Genomic DNA, 19,258 nt, shown 5'->3' on the forward strand with positions numbered 1-19,258 from the left:
AATACTATTTTGATCATCCCTGATGATAAGCAGTTACTTTCCATGGCTCCACCTACATAGACGTGACCACTGCAACTCCCTGAGGTAGACTACAAGGAGAGGTAAAAACAAAAGGGGTAGATAGAAAAACAAGAGGTAACGAGACATAGGTTGGAGCAGATGAGAGAGAAGAGTAAATCCAAGAATGTTCAGCTTTTAGACCTAAAACAGCAACTACTAATTCACAATAACTCCTCTTTGAGATCATCTGGGTGTGGACTAGAATGATCATCTAAATGGATCTGAAGAAGGACTCAACAATGACCGGGGGCAATTATGTGAGGTCTCAAAGTCGATTGGAGGCTTCTCAGCATTGAGTCCAGTGAAGCAGCTGATTAGGTACTGCTGAACGTCAAGTCAATCAAGTGCTACTCAGCGTCAAAACCAGGAGTGGGGCGCCAACGAAGGTTGTCTTGTTGAGTCTGGTGAAGCGTTCTGTCATGCAGGGAGGAATACACTCTGACAACAACCAAGGATCCAGGAACTTTAGGACAGAAGGAGGGGGGTCTGGACTCACTCCCATAAAGGGCAGCAGAGGGGACTAAGGGCATGATTTAGATCTCAGCAGAGGGGTTACTCCATCATAACGGTGACAGATATCCCATTTACCCAAATGTAAATACCATAGAAAACAATAGTATTTAGATTTCGGCGGATGGGATATATGTCACTGTTGCGACCGAGTAACCCCCTCCACCGAGATCTAAATAAGGCCCTAAGTCAGGTCCGGTTGGGTCTGGTTAGCTGGACTGCAGGAAAAGGCCTCTGAAAGATTGTCGTAGCTCTGTAGCTCAAACAGGAGCTAAGTTAACTGACACTTGGAGTCACTTCTGGCACCCTGGGTTCAAGGCAAGCAGGTCCAGTCATCCTTAAGGTTCTTCTGACTGAGGGGCAGTCTTTTTGATTCTACTCAGTTCCAGGAGTGTTCTTGGGGGGGTACTAGGAATGTCAGATTTATGGCCAGTGCCAGCCTGTGGGTGGGGGCAACCATTGGACACATCCTTGCCAATGATGTAAGAGTTTCCCTACCCTACCTACTTTTACATCACTTCCTCTTTGTTTTACTGTAAATGTTCCCACAGTTCCCCTTTCTACCTAAATCCAAGATGGCGGGCCCTTTCTTCCCTTGGTCAGATCTCCCTGGGTTAATCCAGATGTGTGGCAAGGATAATGGGTAAACATACTCCTGTGGTCTTTCCAAATCAGTTCTGAGGCAGGTCCCATTTCACTTGTTTTGAAGCCAAGCTGACTAGAGGGACAAAGGAAAGGCATAGGCTTGGTGTTGGGTTCAGTGCCTAATTTGAGCTAGTGGTTGCAAGTGGGGCCAACTGGCACACATTTCTGGGCACTTCAAGTTTGACTCAGAGCGAGTGGGAGAAATACACAAAAATAGGGAAAGAAGGAGGAAAAGTAAGGCGGGAAACAGTGACAAAGGGACAGGGAATGCTTGAAAAAGAACCTGCAAGAGAGAGATAGAGGCATTAGGTGAATTCAAGACTATGCAACCTTAGGAATCAGCATTCCAACCTTTGATAGTGCCTGATGCAGGCTTTTGAATCCTGGCATTTATTCTTTTACACAGTAGACATTGGTCATGCTCATCTGCTTGTGAGAAGGTAGGGCTCTTTGAAGTGTAATTAGTCCTTAGGTACAGATTCCTATGCCATCATGTCAAAGGAAAGCAAACAATTCTCTACACCAGAAAGCTTTGTCCTCTGTCTGAAAGCAATCCACGTTTCACCACAGGGGAGTCATCAGCTGTTAGATGACAGTTGAATACTGGGAGAAAGGCCCACAGAGGTTTAGGCAAGGAGAGGTAAGTTTTCTAAAATATCTTATCCCACATAGTTAGTCAAAATTTGATTTCACCATTAAATTGCATTTTCAATACCTATTAAAAGGAGACTTTGGATTCTATTTTTAGCTACTTCCAAACTGAAAATATTATAAAGTGTTATAATGTAATAAACTGTTTTCCTACGGATTGACTAATATTGTCACTGTGACAAGTGCTTTTGAGGCGTTTTACTGTCAGGACATGCGTAAGATTAGTTTCTGCGTGTTCTACTTTTAAATAACATACACCCTGCCTTATTGAGTAACAAGGCCTGCCTTAGGTGTGATGTGTAAATATTTTAAAAGAAAGGTTTAGGCCTGTCAAAAGGTTGATTTTGACAGGTTGAATTGGCAGTTTAAAACTACAAAGTAAGGCTGTAGTGACAGACCTTGGACATGCTTTAGAGTACTACTGTAGTGGGTGGCACACTGAGTGCTGCAGCCCACCAGAAGTATTTAATTTACAGGCCCTGGGTGCATGTAGTACTATATACTAGGGACCTTTAGGTAATCTAAATGTGCCACTCAGGTTCATGCCAACTGTAGCATGTTTTAAGGGAGAGCACAATATTTTACTATTTGTTAGTGGGAGACCTAAAGCCAACAAAAACAGTCCAGGCAAAAATGTGGGGGGATACCACGCAGAATATGGTAATTTTCAACAGCCAAAGAGTACATCAATATTACCGTACTGCAGTGGTTCCCAACTTGTGGTCCGGGGACCCCTGGGAGTCCAGGGAGCCTCCTCAGGGGTCCGCGACTGCATAGATAATTACATAATATCAACAAATGGATAGAGTAAAGTGGCTAAATATACAAGTGAACATTTTAAAATACACTGTAAATGTCAAGGAATTTGAAACTGGAGGCTAAAAATGAAATTAGTATCCTCAGATTGATTCGTGGGAGCAGTGCAGGTGCAACAAGCAGAATACAGTATGGATGATGTGTGGTTTCAATTGAATTTAGAAAAGCTCCAACCTTCTTGTTAAAATTGAATGTTTTTTTTATTCATATTTGCTTGCAAGTTAAGCAAAATGTATTATTTGTGTATGTGTTTGATGAATGCTTGTCTCTGTACTTCTTGTGTACTGTTTTACATTTCAAATCATAGAGCTTAGGCTGTGGCCCCCGGCTTCCAGTAATGACTCAGTGGGGGGTCCCATTGTTTCCAAAAATGATTCACTAGGGGTCCCCAGGTTCCAATAATGATAAAGTGGTGTCCACAGAAGTCAAAAGGATGGGAAGTGCTGCCTTACTGCAAGGCAAGTTAGTCACAACAGTAATAAAAATAGACTATAAAACTATGAAACAAGGATTAAAATTAAAACTCTCTAGTACGTTATAAGGCATCTTGTACAACTGGATTGAATTCAATATGACAACATTTTGTTATTAAATTGCAACCAGACACCATCAAATTATCGAAGAAGAACATTTTCCTAGTTCCTGCAAAGATGTGGGTAGCAACACAACATTTACTAAAGCTTGTGTAGTAGTTAAACACACATTACCCATTCAGCGAGCACAGGAACAGTTAATTTTATACATTTAAATTAATGGAATCAACCATTTTATTCTCAAATGGTGTAAATTGGGACATCAATATAAGCGTCTCAAAAAATGTTTAGTATGCTGAAGGTTTTTTTAAATGTTTTTTGTAAATGTCAAATCTGAATTCCTTGTAGAGTTAAATGACATGGTTATGAGATGGGTGGTAATAGAAAACTAATAATCTCTAGAGAAAGTGGTCCCTCTAGAATACCATGCGGCGGAATATCCATTTGGGGAATCTGCTCTGGATTTGTTACTTACAGTAGAAATCTGAGAATTGCCCATCGCCACCCATACATAAATCTGTCACTTAGTTATTTGGTTTAGTCTAGTTAAGGCTTCATCACCCAATTCGTTTTTACTGGAAAATATTTTGTAGCCAATGATTCTGTGGCTATGGGTCTATGGTGTGAATAATAAAAGTGGTCTCAATACAATTGTGTTATTATGCAATATACTTGGTTAGTACTAATACCCACCTATTTCCATAATTGATGGAGGCATCTAAGCATTTGTTTAATATATTTCAACTTCAGTAACCACAGTAAGGAGCAGTGACACTAAGACTAACTGGATGTGGCAGTCAACTGGCCCAAGATCCCCTTCCATTAAAACAAACACCTGGACCACTTTATGTGCATACTTCCTTATAACAACAACATACTATACTTGTGCACTTGCTTGTACCACTAGCTTGTACCCATGCATAATACAAATAGCCATTAAAAGCACAATTCAGTTGCCTCATCTTTGTCCATGTTCTACACAAATAGTCCACCACTGGCTTCACAATACCCTGATTTTCAATATATAAATACTGTTTCTAGCTGAACATGAGTTGAAGTGCTGTATCCAACTCTTTGCAAGAATTATCTAGTCACCTTTTAGCTGCTGATTGCTGCATTTAGGCATTTAGAGTGGATGTGGTAGCAGAATATTGTGGCCTAAATATTGCCTGGAAAAATTTTGGCCCTCATTACGACCCTGGCGGACGGTGCAATGATGGCAGTAGGACCGCAAACAGGCCGGCGGTAATTACCGCCCCATTATGACATTGGCCGTTTGGCACATGCCAAACCACCAACGTACCACACCGTCCACCAGAGCGGTAACGACCGCCAGGCTGGAGACAACGGTCTACAGCCCGGCGGCTGTCACTAGTCCGCCTGCGGGATCATGACCCCGCATACCGCCATGGATTTAGTGGAGTTTTGAACCACCACAAAATCCATGGCGGTAGGCACTATCAGTGCCAGGGAATTCATTGTGCCAGGGAATTCATTCCCTGGCACTGATTGGGGTCTCCCCCTTCCCCTCCCCTGAGTCCACCCCCAACACCCACGACCCCCCTACCCCCCCCACAAAGGTGGTAGAATCCCCTCCCCACCCTCGCCCCGCCCTCCATAGACCCCCCAAACATACCCCCTCATGCACGCTCACACCACTCACACTCATACACGTGCACATACATGCACACATGCACACATACATACATGGAACATTTCCCCTACACACATCACATCTCCTGCATACATACACGCACTCACACACCCCCTCTAAACACTCACACCCCCATGCACGCACACACCACACAACATCCCCCACCCCACCCCCTGTCGGACGATCACCTTACCTGCTTCGGTGGTCGTCCAGGAGGGAACGGGATCCATGGGGGCTGCTCCGCCGCCAGCACCCCCTCACCAGAACACCGCCACGCTGAATACTGGAACGTAATTCAGTGGGCGGTGTTCTGATGACGTGGCGGTGACGGTGGAGCAGCCTCCACTACACCGCCGACCAGCAGTATGGCTGCTGGCGGCCCTCCATCCAAAAAAGGGCAGAGGGTCGCCAGCAGTCATAATATGGTTGGCAGAAGACCGCCAACAGGCCGGCGGTAATTACCGCCCCATTATGACATTGGCGGTTTGGCACATGCCAAACCACCAATGTACCACACTGTCCGCCACGGCGGTAACGACCGCCAGGCTGGAGACAACGGTCTCCAGCCCGGCAGCCATCACTAGTCCACCTGTGGGATCATGACCCTGCATACCGCCATGGATTTCATGGAGTTTTGAACCGCCACGCAATCCATGGCGGTAGGCACTATCAGTGCCAGGGAATTCATTCCCTGGCACTGATTGGGGTCTCCCCCATCCCCCCTCCCCTAAATCCACCCCCAACACCCACAACCCCCCTACCACCCACCAAAGGTGGTAGGACCCTCTCCCCACCCCCAAACCCCATAGACCCCCCCAAACATACCACCCACGCACACTCACACCACTCACACACATACACGCGCACTTACATGCACACATGCACAAATACATACACAAAACATTTCCCCTACACACATCACACCTCCTGCATAGATACACGCACTCACACACCCCCTCTAAACACTCACACTCCCATGCATGCACACACCACACAACACCCCCCAGCCCTCTCCCCTGTCGGACAATCACCTTACCTGCTTCGGTGGTCGTCCGGGAGGGAATGGGATCCATGGGGGCTGCTCCACCACCAGCACCCCGTCACCAGAACACCGCCACGCCGAATACTGGAACGTAATTCGTTGGGCGGTGTTCTGATGACGTGGCGGTGACGGTGGAGCAGCCTCCACTACACCACCGACCGCCAGTATGACTGCTAGCGGCTCTCCGTCCAAAAAAGGGCAGAGGGTCGCCAGCAGTCATAATATGGTTGGCAGAAAACTGCCAACACTGGCGGTCTTCGGCCCGGCGGAACCTCGGCGGTCTTATGAAAAGACCGCTGAGGTTGAAATGAGGGCCTTAATGTCCAAAAACATAGTGTTCTTCAAATCATTTACAAAAGTATCACCTCAGTGTTAGCAATAGCAAATCTACAGCCAATGGAGCAATTTTTTGTAAAAGATTTTTAAACCACAATATATATGTCAGATTAAACTTCTGATATAAAAATTCTGCCATACAATGTTGTAAAAAGGTAACAACTTGACCTAGAGTCTGTAAAAATATCCCATTGATGAAGGGGAGGTAGGGTTTTCTCTGCACCAGGAAACAATCTTATATACCTTACTTGACTTCTCTGTCATGAACATTCATGTTTACATTAATGAAAAACTTCTCAATGCAGCAGTGATTTTAACAGTTTACTCATAATTTAAAAGAACCCCAAAGACGTTGCAACCTTCAAAATGCTTCACATATTAAAATACTGTTCCAATGTTGACAAAGGACAATATTGTTCACAGTTGGTAAAAAAAATTGTATTTTGAAGAGAATCTGCTGAACATATACAGCTTTCTTTATTATTCAGCCTATGAATTTTACCTCAGTAACATCCATTCTGTATCAATGTGTATTCAAAAGAAATGTCAAAAAGCTAGATAATAATAATAATATGACAGAATACGTAGAATAATTTGCTTTCAGTCACATATCATGCCTCTTAATATGCCTTTCTTTGCCGTTTATTGTACCTTTTTGTAATGCATCCTCAACCATGCCATATAATTCTACTGGATAATATGCCAGTATTTACAGAGAAACCTTTTTAAGCAATTGCAATAGTGGATGAGTGATTAAAAGCTATAGTTAAAGCAACACACATGTACACACAAGTACTCACAAACTCTTGTTCTATAGCATAATTCCCACCTATTTCATACAATTGCTCCTGCTTCTGTTAATTCCAAGACAATGCTTAATTTGCGTAGTGTCTGCTGGTGCTTTGCACCTATAGCTAAACACCTGCACTTTTTAATAAATCTACCACATGGTGGTGCTAACTACCCTATTTTTTTTTTTTAGCAAAGTACAGTACACATATCAATATTCTTTTTAAAATATGATAGAACCAGCACATACAGGCTATCCATACTAATAGATCTTACCTAGAATAATGCAAAATATCATACTTGTAAGAGTATGGAGGTCAGAATGCTAACACACTGGTTTCAGCAGCAGTGGCAGGAGCTGTAGGCAGTGCTAGCTTCAGTGGACTCCTGCAACATGCCTAAGCCATGACAGAGTTCTGTGGAATTCCGCAGAGTTGGTTAAAAACTCTGTAGAATTCCACAGAGTTCCACGTGTCAGTGAGTGCCGCCCCACCCTGGGCTGATTATTAGTTATGCACCCGATCTTGGAAGCGCTAAGCTGGGTCAGAGAGCCCGATCCTGCTTGGCACTTCCGAGATCGGGCGCAAGTCTCCTGTGCAGTTCCTGCACACTTCCTTTCACCAACTGCCCTCCTTCACAAACTTGCTACGGAGGTCAAAGCACACACGTCTTGCACCAGATTTGCAATTGCTTACTGACTGCACGTTTCCTTTTCTACAAGCACAGACCCCCACCTCATATGCAAATACTGCCCATGCCCAATGCCGGCTCCCGTGTGCACAAAGAGGAGAAAGCAAAAAGAGGACTTACCTGGGTCCCCGATGACAGCAGCCTGGCTTTCTGCTTTCCTCTGCCCCCGCGTTGCAGAGGACAGTGAACGGAATGCAGGCCTGGAACCGGAGCTGGCGCCAGTGCAGCCAGCCCTCCACAGCAGCTCTGCTGTGGCCACGCCCGGCTGCCACTGACATCATCTTCGCACCTAGTGTGCACTGCAGCCCAATTATGGGCCACACAGCGCAAGTGCATATTGTCTGCGCTTGCGCTGTGTGGCCCATAAGTGGGCTGCAGAGTTGTTATGGGCCACACAGTGGAAGTGCAGACAATCTGCGCTTGCACTATGTGGCCCATAACAACTAGTGCGGTGAGGTCCGCTCCGGGGCTAGTGGAGTTTTTGAGCAAACTCCGAGCTCCAAGTGTAGCGTGGAGTGCCAAAAACACCATTGGCTCTGCCAGCGCACCCCACCGTCCACCCTTAGAAATATCTTATGCCCTCGCACCAACATTTTCATAAATTAAACACTGTTCCAAAGTCACCTCCTGTCACCGTGAATATCCACTATATGTTATTGTTGGGACAGAAAAGTACTTTGCATGGTTAAAGGCTTATGCCCCTGCCCTGAGTGCCCAACTTTACTGCTGTCTGAATAACTAATGCTGATGATTCTTTATCATAGGTAAATACAAATCATGTGTATGCACCTGAGATAGGCCTGTCTCACAGATTGAGGTCTTGTTGGACCGGGAAGGACGCCTCAAGTGCAACACTCATAGTAGTGGAAGTCTACCATCTTCACCAAGAGTTAAGCAACATAAGCGTAGTGCTGACAGCATACCTGTAGTGATCAGTAGTAGTGAACAGCTGATAGATGATTTTTACACTGTAACTGGAGTGAGGCCTACAGGCTCACTCACCTTTTTAAAAGTTCTGCTACTGTGTGCTTAACTCATCCTTGCCCTAAACCAGGCAGATGTGAACAACTGCAACCCACAGGAGTAGTGACACTGCACAGGATGTATGTGTGCCAGGGAAAGATAGAACACAGGGATAGTGCATTACTGTGCAGCATGTGTGATTAGTGCATGTACTGAGTGTATGTATGTCTGCAGGGAATACATTACATGAGAGATTTAGTGCTGTACAGTGCATGCACAATGAAAGTGGGCGTGCGGATGCTTGTGTGAAGTGCAATACATGAAGGGTGACATGCAGCTCACATAGTGAATGTATGTGCTGGCAGCACGTGTTTTTGTAAATAGCACACCCTGGTACAATGCTGAAAGGAAACAGGGCTAAACAGTGCATGCGGTCAGAATGTGTGTGCTGAATGTATGTGTGTATGTAATGGCACAATGCATGGAGGTACCTGCAATTGTACATTAAATGGAGGACTCTGGGTTCTATTTTGGGAAGCCCATGCCTTCCTAGAGAAGACATGAGGAGTAGAGGAATCCCCCCGAACAGATTTGTGTATTGCTTCATTCATGTCAGCTGGGTGGGACACACATTGGAGGAGGGGAGGAAGAGACTCCCCCTTAACACTTCAAAGCGTTGCTCTTTGATTCAGTGATAGATCCCAAGGAAGGAGCCTGGACTCATCTCAAGAAGGGGATGGGGTCAATAAGGGGTTCATAAAGAGTAGAGCTGGGAGCCAAGATTAACCTTTTGATGCACATATCACTGTGGGTGACATCCAGGTGTGAACGGTAGTCACTCCCATGAACTGTGTTGTGGGTCTAAGGAATTCAGAGCCCTTCCTGCTGTGACAGACAGCCTTTCAAGCGGGAAGAAGAAAAGGAAAAATGTAAACTTCAAAAGAAGTAAAACCTCAACATAAATCTCAGAACACTAAGACCCTAAATCACATTTGGTGTCTGGAAATGGACTAAAGAAGGGGAGGTTAAAACCTGAGAATTTCTCATCTGCTAAGCAGGCAGATGGGCTATGTAAGAAAGGGAATCTCTGCAAGACCTCTGCATGTGACCTGAACTGCAGCAAAGGCCTGCTAATCTTCCTGCTAGGTGAGGAGACATCACACATGGTAACCATCATCAGCTGACCTGCAGAATGGAGCACCAGCCTGTTTGCCAAGACCAGTGTAACCTGCAAGGAAGAAGAGAGCATTGAAGAGAGTGAGGTCCTGTAGGCAGCATTACAGAAAGGACTCCGTGAGCGAGGTGTGAGGGGATGCCTGTGCACCGTTTGCATTAATGTCTGTGTGTAGGAACGATCCAGAAATCCTTATATGCCAGGAGAGGGCCGCCTTGACCTGAGCTGTGTAGTGAGTGTAGGAGGCTGGATCTCTATATAGTGTGCAAAAATGATGTGCACTGTGTAGAGAATCCAAGCATCCCCACCTTGATTTCCAGAGGTAAAAAGTAGACTACCTAATGCTCTGTTTTTGTGGTAGTGTGGGCAAGCAGTTGGGCTTATCTTGGAGAAATGCTAAGCATTTGTTGTATTCATAGTATCAATAAATGTGGACACACACTCGAGGAATAATTCTAGACTAATTTACAAAAATACTTCAGATTTGTAAATGTTTTTTAAGATCATGAAAATTGGGTAATGTTAGAAATGGGGTCTTTGGTTGGCAGTCAGGTTACCCCCTGTCCAAGCAAGGACCCTCACTATAGTCAGGGTAAGTCACACACAATCCAAATTATCCTTTGCCCATCCTCGGGTAGCTTGGCACTGAGCAGTCCGGCTTAACTTAGAAGGCAATGTGTAAAGTATTTGTGCAATAAATCATACAATACCACAATATAGCACCACAAATATACACCACACAGTGTTTAGAAAAATATATAATATTTTATCTGGAGAAATGCAGGTCAAAACGATCAAAGATGCAATAAGTAAATGTAGAGATATCACTGAAAGGTGATATGTCTTAAGTCTTTTAAAAGCAAACAAAGTCTCTTTCAAGCACAAAGTACCTGGTTCGCGTGAAAAATCTCCGCTAAGAACTGCAGAGGAGGAGAAGCATGGAAACAAAGGGGTGTATGTCGATTAGTTTCCACGCAGGGACGGCTGTGGGTCGATTTCCGGCATTCGGTCATGGATCCTCTTCGGGTTGGGGGGTGTTTAAGGCGCCCCGAGGACGGTGCGTGGATTTCCTGCGTTGGCAGGACGAAGTCACAGGAGCTGTGCTGATCCGATGGGCGTTGCGTCGAATTTTCTACTGCATGACAGGCGCTGCGTTGATTCCTCTATGGAAGTCGGGCTGCGTCGTTCCGGCTCAGCTATGTGTCGATCCAGTGGGCCGTGTGTCGAATTTCCAGTCGCTACGTTGGTGCTGCGTCGATCTTCTCGTTGCAAAGTCGGGCTGCGTCGTTTCTGGCAGGCTGTGCGTCGAATTTTTCCGCACAAGGAGTCCTTCTTGAAGAGATGAAGTATTTTTGGTCCTGAGACAGGGAATAGGAGGCAAGCTCTATCCAAGCCCTTGGAGAGCACTTATTCACCTCAGCCAGAAAGCAGCAAGGCAGCAGGGCAACAGCAAGGCAGCAGTCCTTCACAGAAAGCAGTCAGGTGAGTCTTTTGGGCAGCCAGGCAGTTCTTCTTGGCAGGATGCAGGTTCTGGTTACAGGTTTCTTCTCCAGGAAGTGTCTGAGTTATTAGGGGCAGAGGCCCTGTTTACCTACCCAAATGTGCCTTTGAAGTGGGGGAGACTTCAAAGAGTGGCTTAGAAGTGCACCAGGTCCCCTTTCAGTTCAATCCTGCTGCCAGGGTCCCAGTATGGGGTGAGGCAGTCCTTTGTGTGGGAACAGGCCCTCCATCCTCCCAGCCCAGGAAGACCCATTCAAAATGCAGATGTATGCAAGTGAGGCTGAGTATCCTGTATTTCGGGTGTGTCTGAGTAAATGCACAAGGAGCTGTCCACTAAACCCAGCCAGATGTGGATTGTAAGGCACAGAAAGATTTAAGTGCAGAGAAATGCTCACTTTCTAAAAGTGGCATTTCTAAAATAGTAATATTAAATCCAACTTCACCAGTCAGCAGGATTTTATATCACCATTCTGGCCATACTAAATATGACCTTCCTACTCCATTCAGATCAGCAGCTACCACTCAAACAATGTATGAGGGCAGCCCCAATATTAGCCTATGAAGAGAGCAGGCCTCACAGCAGTGTAAAAACAAATTTAGGAGTTTTACACTACCAGGACATGTAAACTACATAGGTACATACGCTGCCATTTGCCAACACAGCACTCTGCCCTATGGGTTACCTAGGGCATACCTTAGGGGTGTCTTATATGTAGAAAAAGGGGAGTTGTAGGCTTGGCAAGTACTTTTAAATGCCAAGTCGAATTGGCAACGAAACTGCACACACAGGCCTTGCAATGAGACAAGGTTAAGGGGCTACTGAAGTGGGTGGCACAATCGGTGCTGCATGCCCACTAGTAGCATTTAATCTACAGGCCCTGGGCACATATAGTGCACTTTACTAGGGATTTATAAGTAAATTAAATAGTCAAATTGGGTATGATCCAATGTTACCATGTTTAAAGGGAGAGAGCATATGCACTTTAGCACTGGTTAGCAGTGGTAAAGTGCACGGAGTCTTAAAACTAGTAAAAACTGTATCTAAAAAGTGGAGGGAGGCAGGCAAAAAGTTAGGGGTGACCACCCTAAGGCTGTCAGGTCTAACAGGTAAGTACTTTTTTTGTTACGATTTTTCAAAGTTTAAAATAAGTTCTTTCTGTGAGTAATCATGCACCACAGGAATCAATGGGAGCAAACTTTAAAATTGCATATAAAAATTAGGCAGTGCTCTCACAAGAGTCAACTTTATTTCTACGTTGAGGTCATCAAAATGTCCTGGGGGACAGCCGAAGTTTAGGTGGTTCCCGGTTTCGCGGCTGAAAGTCTTGGAGCTTGTAAGCCACGGAGAAGGGGACCACTTTGAAAAGCACTACACAGATCGACTTCTATTTAAGTAGAATGGGTTCCCTTGGATTGTAGAGGTCTCAAGGGGTTGGGGACAGCTAGAGCACAGCTGGTTTTTCGATGCAGAGAGGCTGGGTGCAGAGCAGATAGGTCAGCAAAGGGTTGTGAGTCAAGGAGTCTTTGAAGCCAGGTACAGGGTGGATTGCAGGTCAGCAGGGCCACTCTGCGGGGTGGTTCTTGGGTGTCCCGAAGTCCCTCTAATGGTGCTTGCTTCTGGTCCTCGGAGATTCTGGAGTGGATTGTTCTGAGTGTCCAACGTTGAGGGTCCAGTACCCTGGGCTATGGCATGCCTCAGCCATTGGATGGCGCAGTGCCATTAAACTAGGCACACTGGCAGGGTTTGTCCTAAGGGTCCGTTGGATGGAATTTGGTCAGGCTGATGTGTCCTCTTCATTGGTCGGCAGCCAGTCGGTGAACTAGACTTCACTGGTTTCTTGCCTGTGGGGTTCAGGGAGCAATGCTTTCACTCAAAGGGAGGTTCTTTGCAATGTTCAGAAGTTGGGAGTTCCTCTGGGGTTCTTAGAGGCCGTCCATTGTTCAGTCGAGGCTTCAGCTGTGATTGTCTAGTCCCAGGCACAGAAGGCAGGTTTGGCACCATTTTCTTCTTGCAGGAGGACTTCTGTTCTCGTGCATCGGGTCTTCTTTGTCACTGGTCTTCTTGTGTCCATCTAATCTAATCTGCAGGTCTAGGGATGCCCACTAAATACTGTATTTCATGAGCGTTAGGGGGAGACCCTGGTAGTGGCCAAGGGCCCACTTGCTTTAGGGTGGCTACACCCACTATGCGACCACTTCCTGTGGGAAGAGGTCACACCCTTAGCCCTGGTTGGCTATTTTCTTGCAATCCAAGATGGATGAAAATGAAATGGAGTGGTCACGTCGCCTGCCACACCTGAGAGGTGGTGCAGACGGGGTATGGGACGGGGTGGCAATTTGCTCCTAACAGCAAATGGCTAGAGTGGTGCTACAAAGGCGGCATAGCCTTTGAAGCTTCTCACCAGAACAGGGCATATTGCTGGGGGAGCAGGTGTGACACCTCCATGCAGGAAAGGTTTATCTTCCGGTCACAGGGATCCAGAATCATGTCTGGTGATGGCAGACTGGTTGGGACCAGCCAGAAACCATGCCAGGGCGATGTAGGTTTTGCAGGGGGCACCTCTAAGGTTGCCCCTGGGTACATTTTATAATAAATCCAATACTAGTACCAGTGAGGATTTATTACTCTGAGTTTTTTTTATCCCAAACCATCCAGGATTCAGAGTACCCATCATGTAGCTGGGTAACTCGCAATGACCAGTGTCCAGCACATGCATTGACTATGGCTGCTCTGCACACTTACTATGTCTAAGAATCGACAAAGACACAGTAAGGGCATATGTGCTCCGGCACATATGACTTCACATGTAATATAGTGCACCCTGCTTTAGGGCTGTGAGGCCTGCCAGAGGGGTGACTTGTCAATATTGTATGCAGTGTTCGGGAACAGGGCACTAAAGTTAGGGTTACAACTTGCCATGCACCTGCAGTGGAAGTCTGCATGAGGCTTGTGTGGGGTATCCCAGAGTGGCACAATTGGTGCGGCAGCTCTGGGGGACCCTCTCCAGTACCCATGCTCTAGGTACCAGGGGTACCATTTATTAGGGACTTATAAGGATGGCTGAAGGGCCAAACATGGTACTGTTTTGGGTAAAGCAATCTGGCCCCAGGAACCTCTTTAGCAGGGGCACATGGCACTTACAGTTCAAAGCCACATCATTTTCCAGGCAAAAAGTAGGGGGTTAACCATGCAAAAAGAGGTCTCTTTCTAAGGGAGTGCACCAGGAAGCACTAGGCCCACACTGCCTCATTGCGGTGACCCTATATGCCAGAAGCAGTCACCCTTGAACTTGTTGTTGCCAGAGTATTGAGACTTGTATTTGCCTTAATCAGCAATCTTGTATGCCAGGAGGGGCTGCCGTGATGAGGTTGAGTGCACCAGAGGACTCTGCATCTCGACTGGAGAGTACCACAGCAACCCTGTATGCCAGAAGAGGCTGCGGGTACCAACACTGGCAGACGTTCGGGTCATCACCTGGAAACAAGATTGCAGCTGTGACCAACGGGTAAAGCCTGCACACGAAGACCTGCCTCTGACTGATTACTACAAGGAACGTGAAAGATGCTGCTCGAGACCTCACACTCTCGCTGGGCTCTAGTCAGGAGCTGGAGGAGTAAACAATCCCCCCTCTCCTCCCACCCCATTAGGGGAAAAGTGACTCACCTTGGCTTCACGGAGCAGCTCCAATTGCTAGGACATGATGGCAGTGCTGCGAGAGAGAGAGTCTGTGCCTGCCAGGTGCTGCTGCATTGCCGCATGTACCGCGAGCAGTCTGACTTGGCCAAACAGGATCGAGACTTGCGAGCATCTGCTGAAAGGCCATTCACTGCACTGCTGAACATTTCCATAGTGCTGGAGCGGTTAAAACAAAAACTGGGCCCGTCGGGCGCCGGGGAACTCGCTGCTGATGATGCAGCGGCACCACAGACACTTTTGACTCATTCCTAAAGAGTCAAATGGGAGGTTTTGAGTATGGCCTATTAATGAGCATTCCTCTGATGCTGTCACCACTGAACGGGGAGTAATCCCGACCACATTATAGGGAAGAGGGTAGGACAGGGATTTGCCTGACAACTACTAGAGAGCCCCTACCTCAAGGGGATTGGGTTGTTGCTCATGAATGTCGCTAATTCTTTTAATGTGTAGAGTTAGAGATAAAATATTTCTTTTTCTTAGAAAAATAACTAAGTATTTCACTGGACATTGATTTATTGTTAGTAATGTGTGCACTTTGAGTAATGAGTCGTGTTCACTCACCTTTATCTACATTTAGAAGGAGCCTTTGACCGCTTGTCCACAGCTACCACTGGGAGTCAAGTGCAGAAGGGATACTTGGTCCAGTTGCTCAGGAACCATAGTAGACATCAGGAGTAAAAGACCTCAACCACCACAATTGGAAACAATAGCCCCTGCATGCTCTGTGGCCCTCTTAAAGGGGTTCTGACATTTAGGTTATATTACCCTATACTATTTGCATTCATAGGGCAACCCATCATGGCTTTGAGGGGGCTGGATGCCTCTGGGTCTAAGATCTGACAGTAATTAAAAACTGACATTGAAACGAGTCCCTACTGGGTTTTATAGACATGTCCTTAACTTGACAGGCAAAACACTGATAGTTTTCAAACAATGACTATAAAAACAATTAGACTAATCAACATACACAATGTAGTCTCTTTTTACATGTTCCTTGTTTTACTTAATCTTGCATTCTCTAAGAGTGTTTTTTCCCCCAAGATGTGTTTCTGGAGTATTTTTTGCATGTAGCATATTACTTTTGCACAACACGTGCTGTGAACTGAGTTGCCTCCAGGTGTCAGGGTGAGTTAGGTTGTTGATGGGTGTTTATGAAGGTGCTCAATTGAAAGTTCTGGAGCTCAGGCTGAAGACAGTGCAAGTTTCCACAGAGGCTGAGCGTGAGTCTTAAACGTATTCAGAAAACATGTTCATTCAATCCCTGGCCTCTCTGCAGAGCGCATAGCACAATGGTCACATGCCAAATCCAATTACAATTCGATGTAAAGGTACGTGAAGGAGGTACAAAGTTATCAAAATATTAACGGGATGAAAGATAAAGAAAAGGTGCGTACACGGGGCTGGGTGTGTGTGCGGGTGGATGGTAAGGTTAAGGAGATTCAAAGAGGTGCATGCAGGAGAGCGTGAACAGATGGAGGGCTTCAGAGAGCTATGCGACGACAAAAGGCATAAGTGTCTAACATAGGCAGACTGCAGATGAAAGTGCTGAAAACGGAAGGCCACGAGTGATTGAGACTCCGGACTACTACCCAATCCGCAGGCAAGTTTCAAAATGTAAACATTTTCGATACAAAAAAACGAGTTATTGTCCATTTACCTTATACAGCTAATGTTTCCGTTATCCCTCTTAGGGGCCCTCCTCGTCCCAATCTTCTTTAGGACTGGGACAGGGACGAGGAGAACCCCATGAGAGGGTAACAAGCATTGGCAGAGACAATAGTTCTGCGTTGATTTAGGCGCATGTCCGTGTCAAATGTTTACATGTAACAACAAAAAAGCTCAGAAAGGCACCAGAATACCGATCAGAAAGCACGCTATAAAAATCAGGGGACTTTCGTTTACCTGTTTGAACTATGCCTGTAACGACATAACCACCCTCTGGGACACGAGTTCCAATTACTCTTATGAAGCCACGCCCCCTTCAGGGACCTCCCACCTTTTTTCCCTTATCCCAGTTAAAGTCCCTCAATCCACCATTATTATGGGGCTTAGAGGTTTAGCGCTGGTTCCTACCCTCCGTTCAGTCGGACAGGCAGCGCTATACTATTTTACTTCATATTGCTGTAAAATGTCCCACCCCCCGCGCCTTGGGTCCGGCTCCCTGCGCCCTGGCTCCAACGCCCCTAATTACCTCATGCACTTGTCCATACAGCCAGTGGCAGGGAGGGCCAGGGAAGCTCTGCAGGGCTCGGAGCAGCTCTTTTCTTCTGTGATGCAGCTGGATGGCCTTGAGAAGCAAGAAGGCCAGGCAGAAAACTGCAGCGAGGTGCACGAGCCGGTACACGTCCAGCGCCCATAGGCTCTCCAGAAAAGAGGGCTCCACCATCACGCTTCGACGACCTTGTTATGATTACTTTCGGTTAGAGCTGCCCAATTGTTAGTTTGATATTTATTCACAAATATCTGATGTAAGTAGATGACGCCATCCACTGGACACTTCTAATATTACATTCACTGGGTTAAAACAAAGTCCAAAGGTGTTGCATCAGAGTCGAAATTTGCTCAGAGTGCGCCCTGGACGTGAAAAATGTTACCGTCCCTCGTACTCATTCTCTTTGTCTGTGTATTGGGCAGAGGCGTCAGCAGCACTTCCATTTGCCTTATTCCTCTATTTGCAGCAAAAAATGAAAATGTTCTCATTTAGCATCCTAATTTAAATATTCCAGTAGAAAACCACTTTCACCACTCCACCATCAGAGTTGCTAGCTGGCTAACACAACACCCCCCCCCCCCCAAAAAAAAAACACAAGACAGCCCCAGCGCAGAAATAAACTAGAATGTTCACCCAAAGTGTCAAGAGTGTGCAAACAATCATAGTGTAAAAGATATGTTTAGTTGGTCTGAATTATGGTCATAATTATAATAAGAAAAAAAAATCATATACATTTTTATTTCATATTACAAACAAGGCCTTTAAAACAAAAGTTCTAGCCATGAGAATAACTAAAAGACACTGCATAGTGGAAAAGGTTATTATTTTGGACTCACTAATAACCTAGTGTGTGTATCCAGCAATGAGCTAGACAGAAAAAGCACATTGTTGTGAACTTTTTGGTGGTGATCCTATTGTCCTAAGACCCCCACAGGCTGAGTTATGAGCAAAAATGTTTTGTAAAAGTAATGCCCTGCAAAGCATTATGGGGTGAGTTTCCTAAGTGCAGTGAATATTGTATCTTCTCTCCTGCTGTGGAGGAGCCTTTTTGCTTTGAGGATTTCTGTTTTACCTAAAGCATTTACCAATTTCAAGTGTTTTGAGGGGTAAGCCACAAGAAATTACACTGATTAGGTACTGTTAACAATGAGACCAGCACTCCAATTCGTCCGATCGAGTTCACGCTGTTGTGCCTGTTGCACTGTGAGTACCATGGCCGACCATGCAGCACAAAGGGGAGAGACAAAAGAAAAAAAATAATTTGCCCATACTTTACATGATCCACATGCACCCAATTACCCTAATTCAGTACAAAATAATGATCATAACTGGTGTCTGTACATTTTGGAGGACATAATAAAGCATTTCTTATTACATTTGTAAGTAATCTAGGCCCATATTTATACTTTTTGACGCTAAACTGCGCTAACGCAGTTTAGCGTCAAAAAGTTTTGCGCCGTCTAACGCCATTCTGAAGCGCCATGCGGGCGCCGTATTTATGGAATGGCGTTAGACGGCGCAATCAGACCGGCGCTGCCTGGTTTGCGTGGGAAAAAACCACGTAGACCAGACAGCGCCGGCGTAGGGGGAAAATGGCGCATGGGCGTCTTAAAATGGGGCAAGTCAGGTTACGTCGAAAAAATCGTCTTAACCCGACTTGCGCCATTTTTTAACGACGCCCATCCCCCATCAACATGACTCCTATCATTGTAAAGATAGGAGTCATGCCCCCTTGCCCAATGGCCATGCCCAGGGGACTTCTGTCCCCTGGGCATGGTCATTGGGCATAGTGGCATGTAGGGGGGCACAAATAAGGCCCCCCTATGCCACCAAAAAAAAATATAAAAAATAAAAAATTATACTTACCTGAACTTACCTGAATGTCCCTGGGGTGGGTCCCTCCATCCTTGGGGGTCCTCCTGGGGTGGGCAAGGGTGGCAGGGGGGGTCCCTGGGGGCATGGGAGGGCACCTGTGGGCTCATTTTG

At 46.0% G+C, this 19,258-nt stretch overlaps 1 protein-coding gene across 1 annotated transcript in view; it reads right to left on the reverse strand.

Annotated features, from left to right (window-relative positions):
• LOC138293487 (cytochrome P450 4B1-like) overlaps nt 1-17,480 on the reverse strand; it is a 229,601-nt gene extending 212,121 nt beyond the window's left edge. Inside the window, exon 1 of the mRNA XM_069232725.1 lies at nt 17,252-17,480. Within this exon, the coding sequence (XP_069088826.1) occupies nt 17,252-17,446 (195 nt within the window). The 5' untranslated portion in view covers nt 17,447-17,480. The remainder of the gene's footprint in view (nt 1-17,251) is intronic.
• Between the last annotated feature and the right edge of the window lie 1,778 nt (nt 17,481-19,258).

The sequence above is a fragment of the Pleurodeles waltl genome, chromosome 4_2 (genome assembly GCF_031143425.1).
Source record: "Pleurodeles waltl isolate 20211129_DDA chromosome 4_2, aPleWal1.hap1.20221129, whole genome shotgun sequence".
NCBI classification, from domain to species: domain Eukaryota; kingdom Metazoa; phylum Chordata; class Amphibia; order Caudata; family Salamandridae; genus Pleurodeles; species Pleurodeles waltl.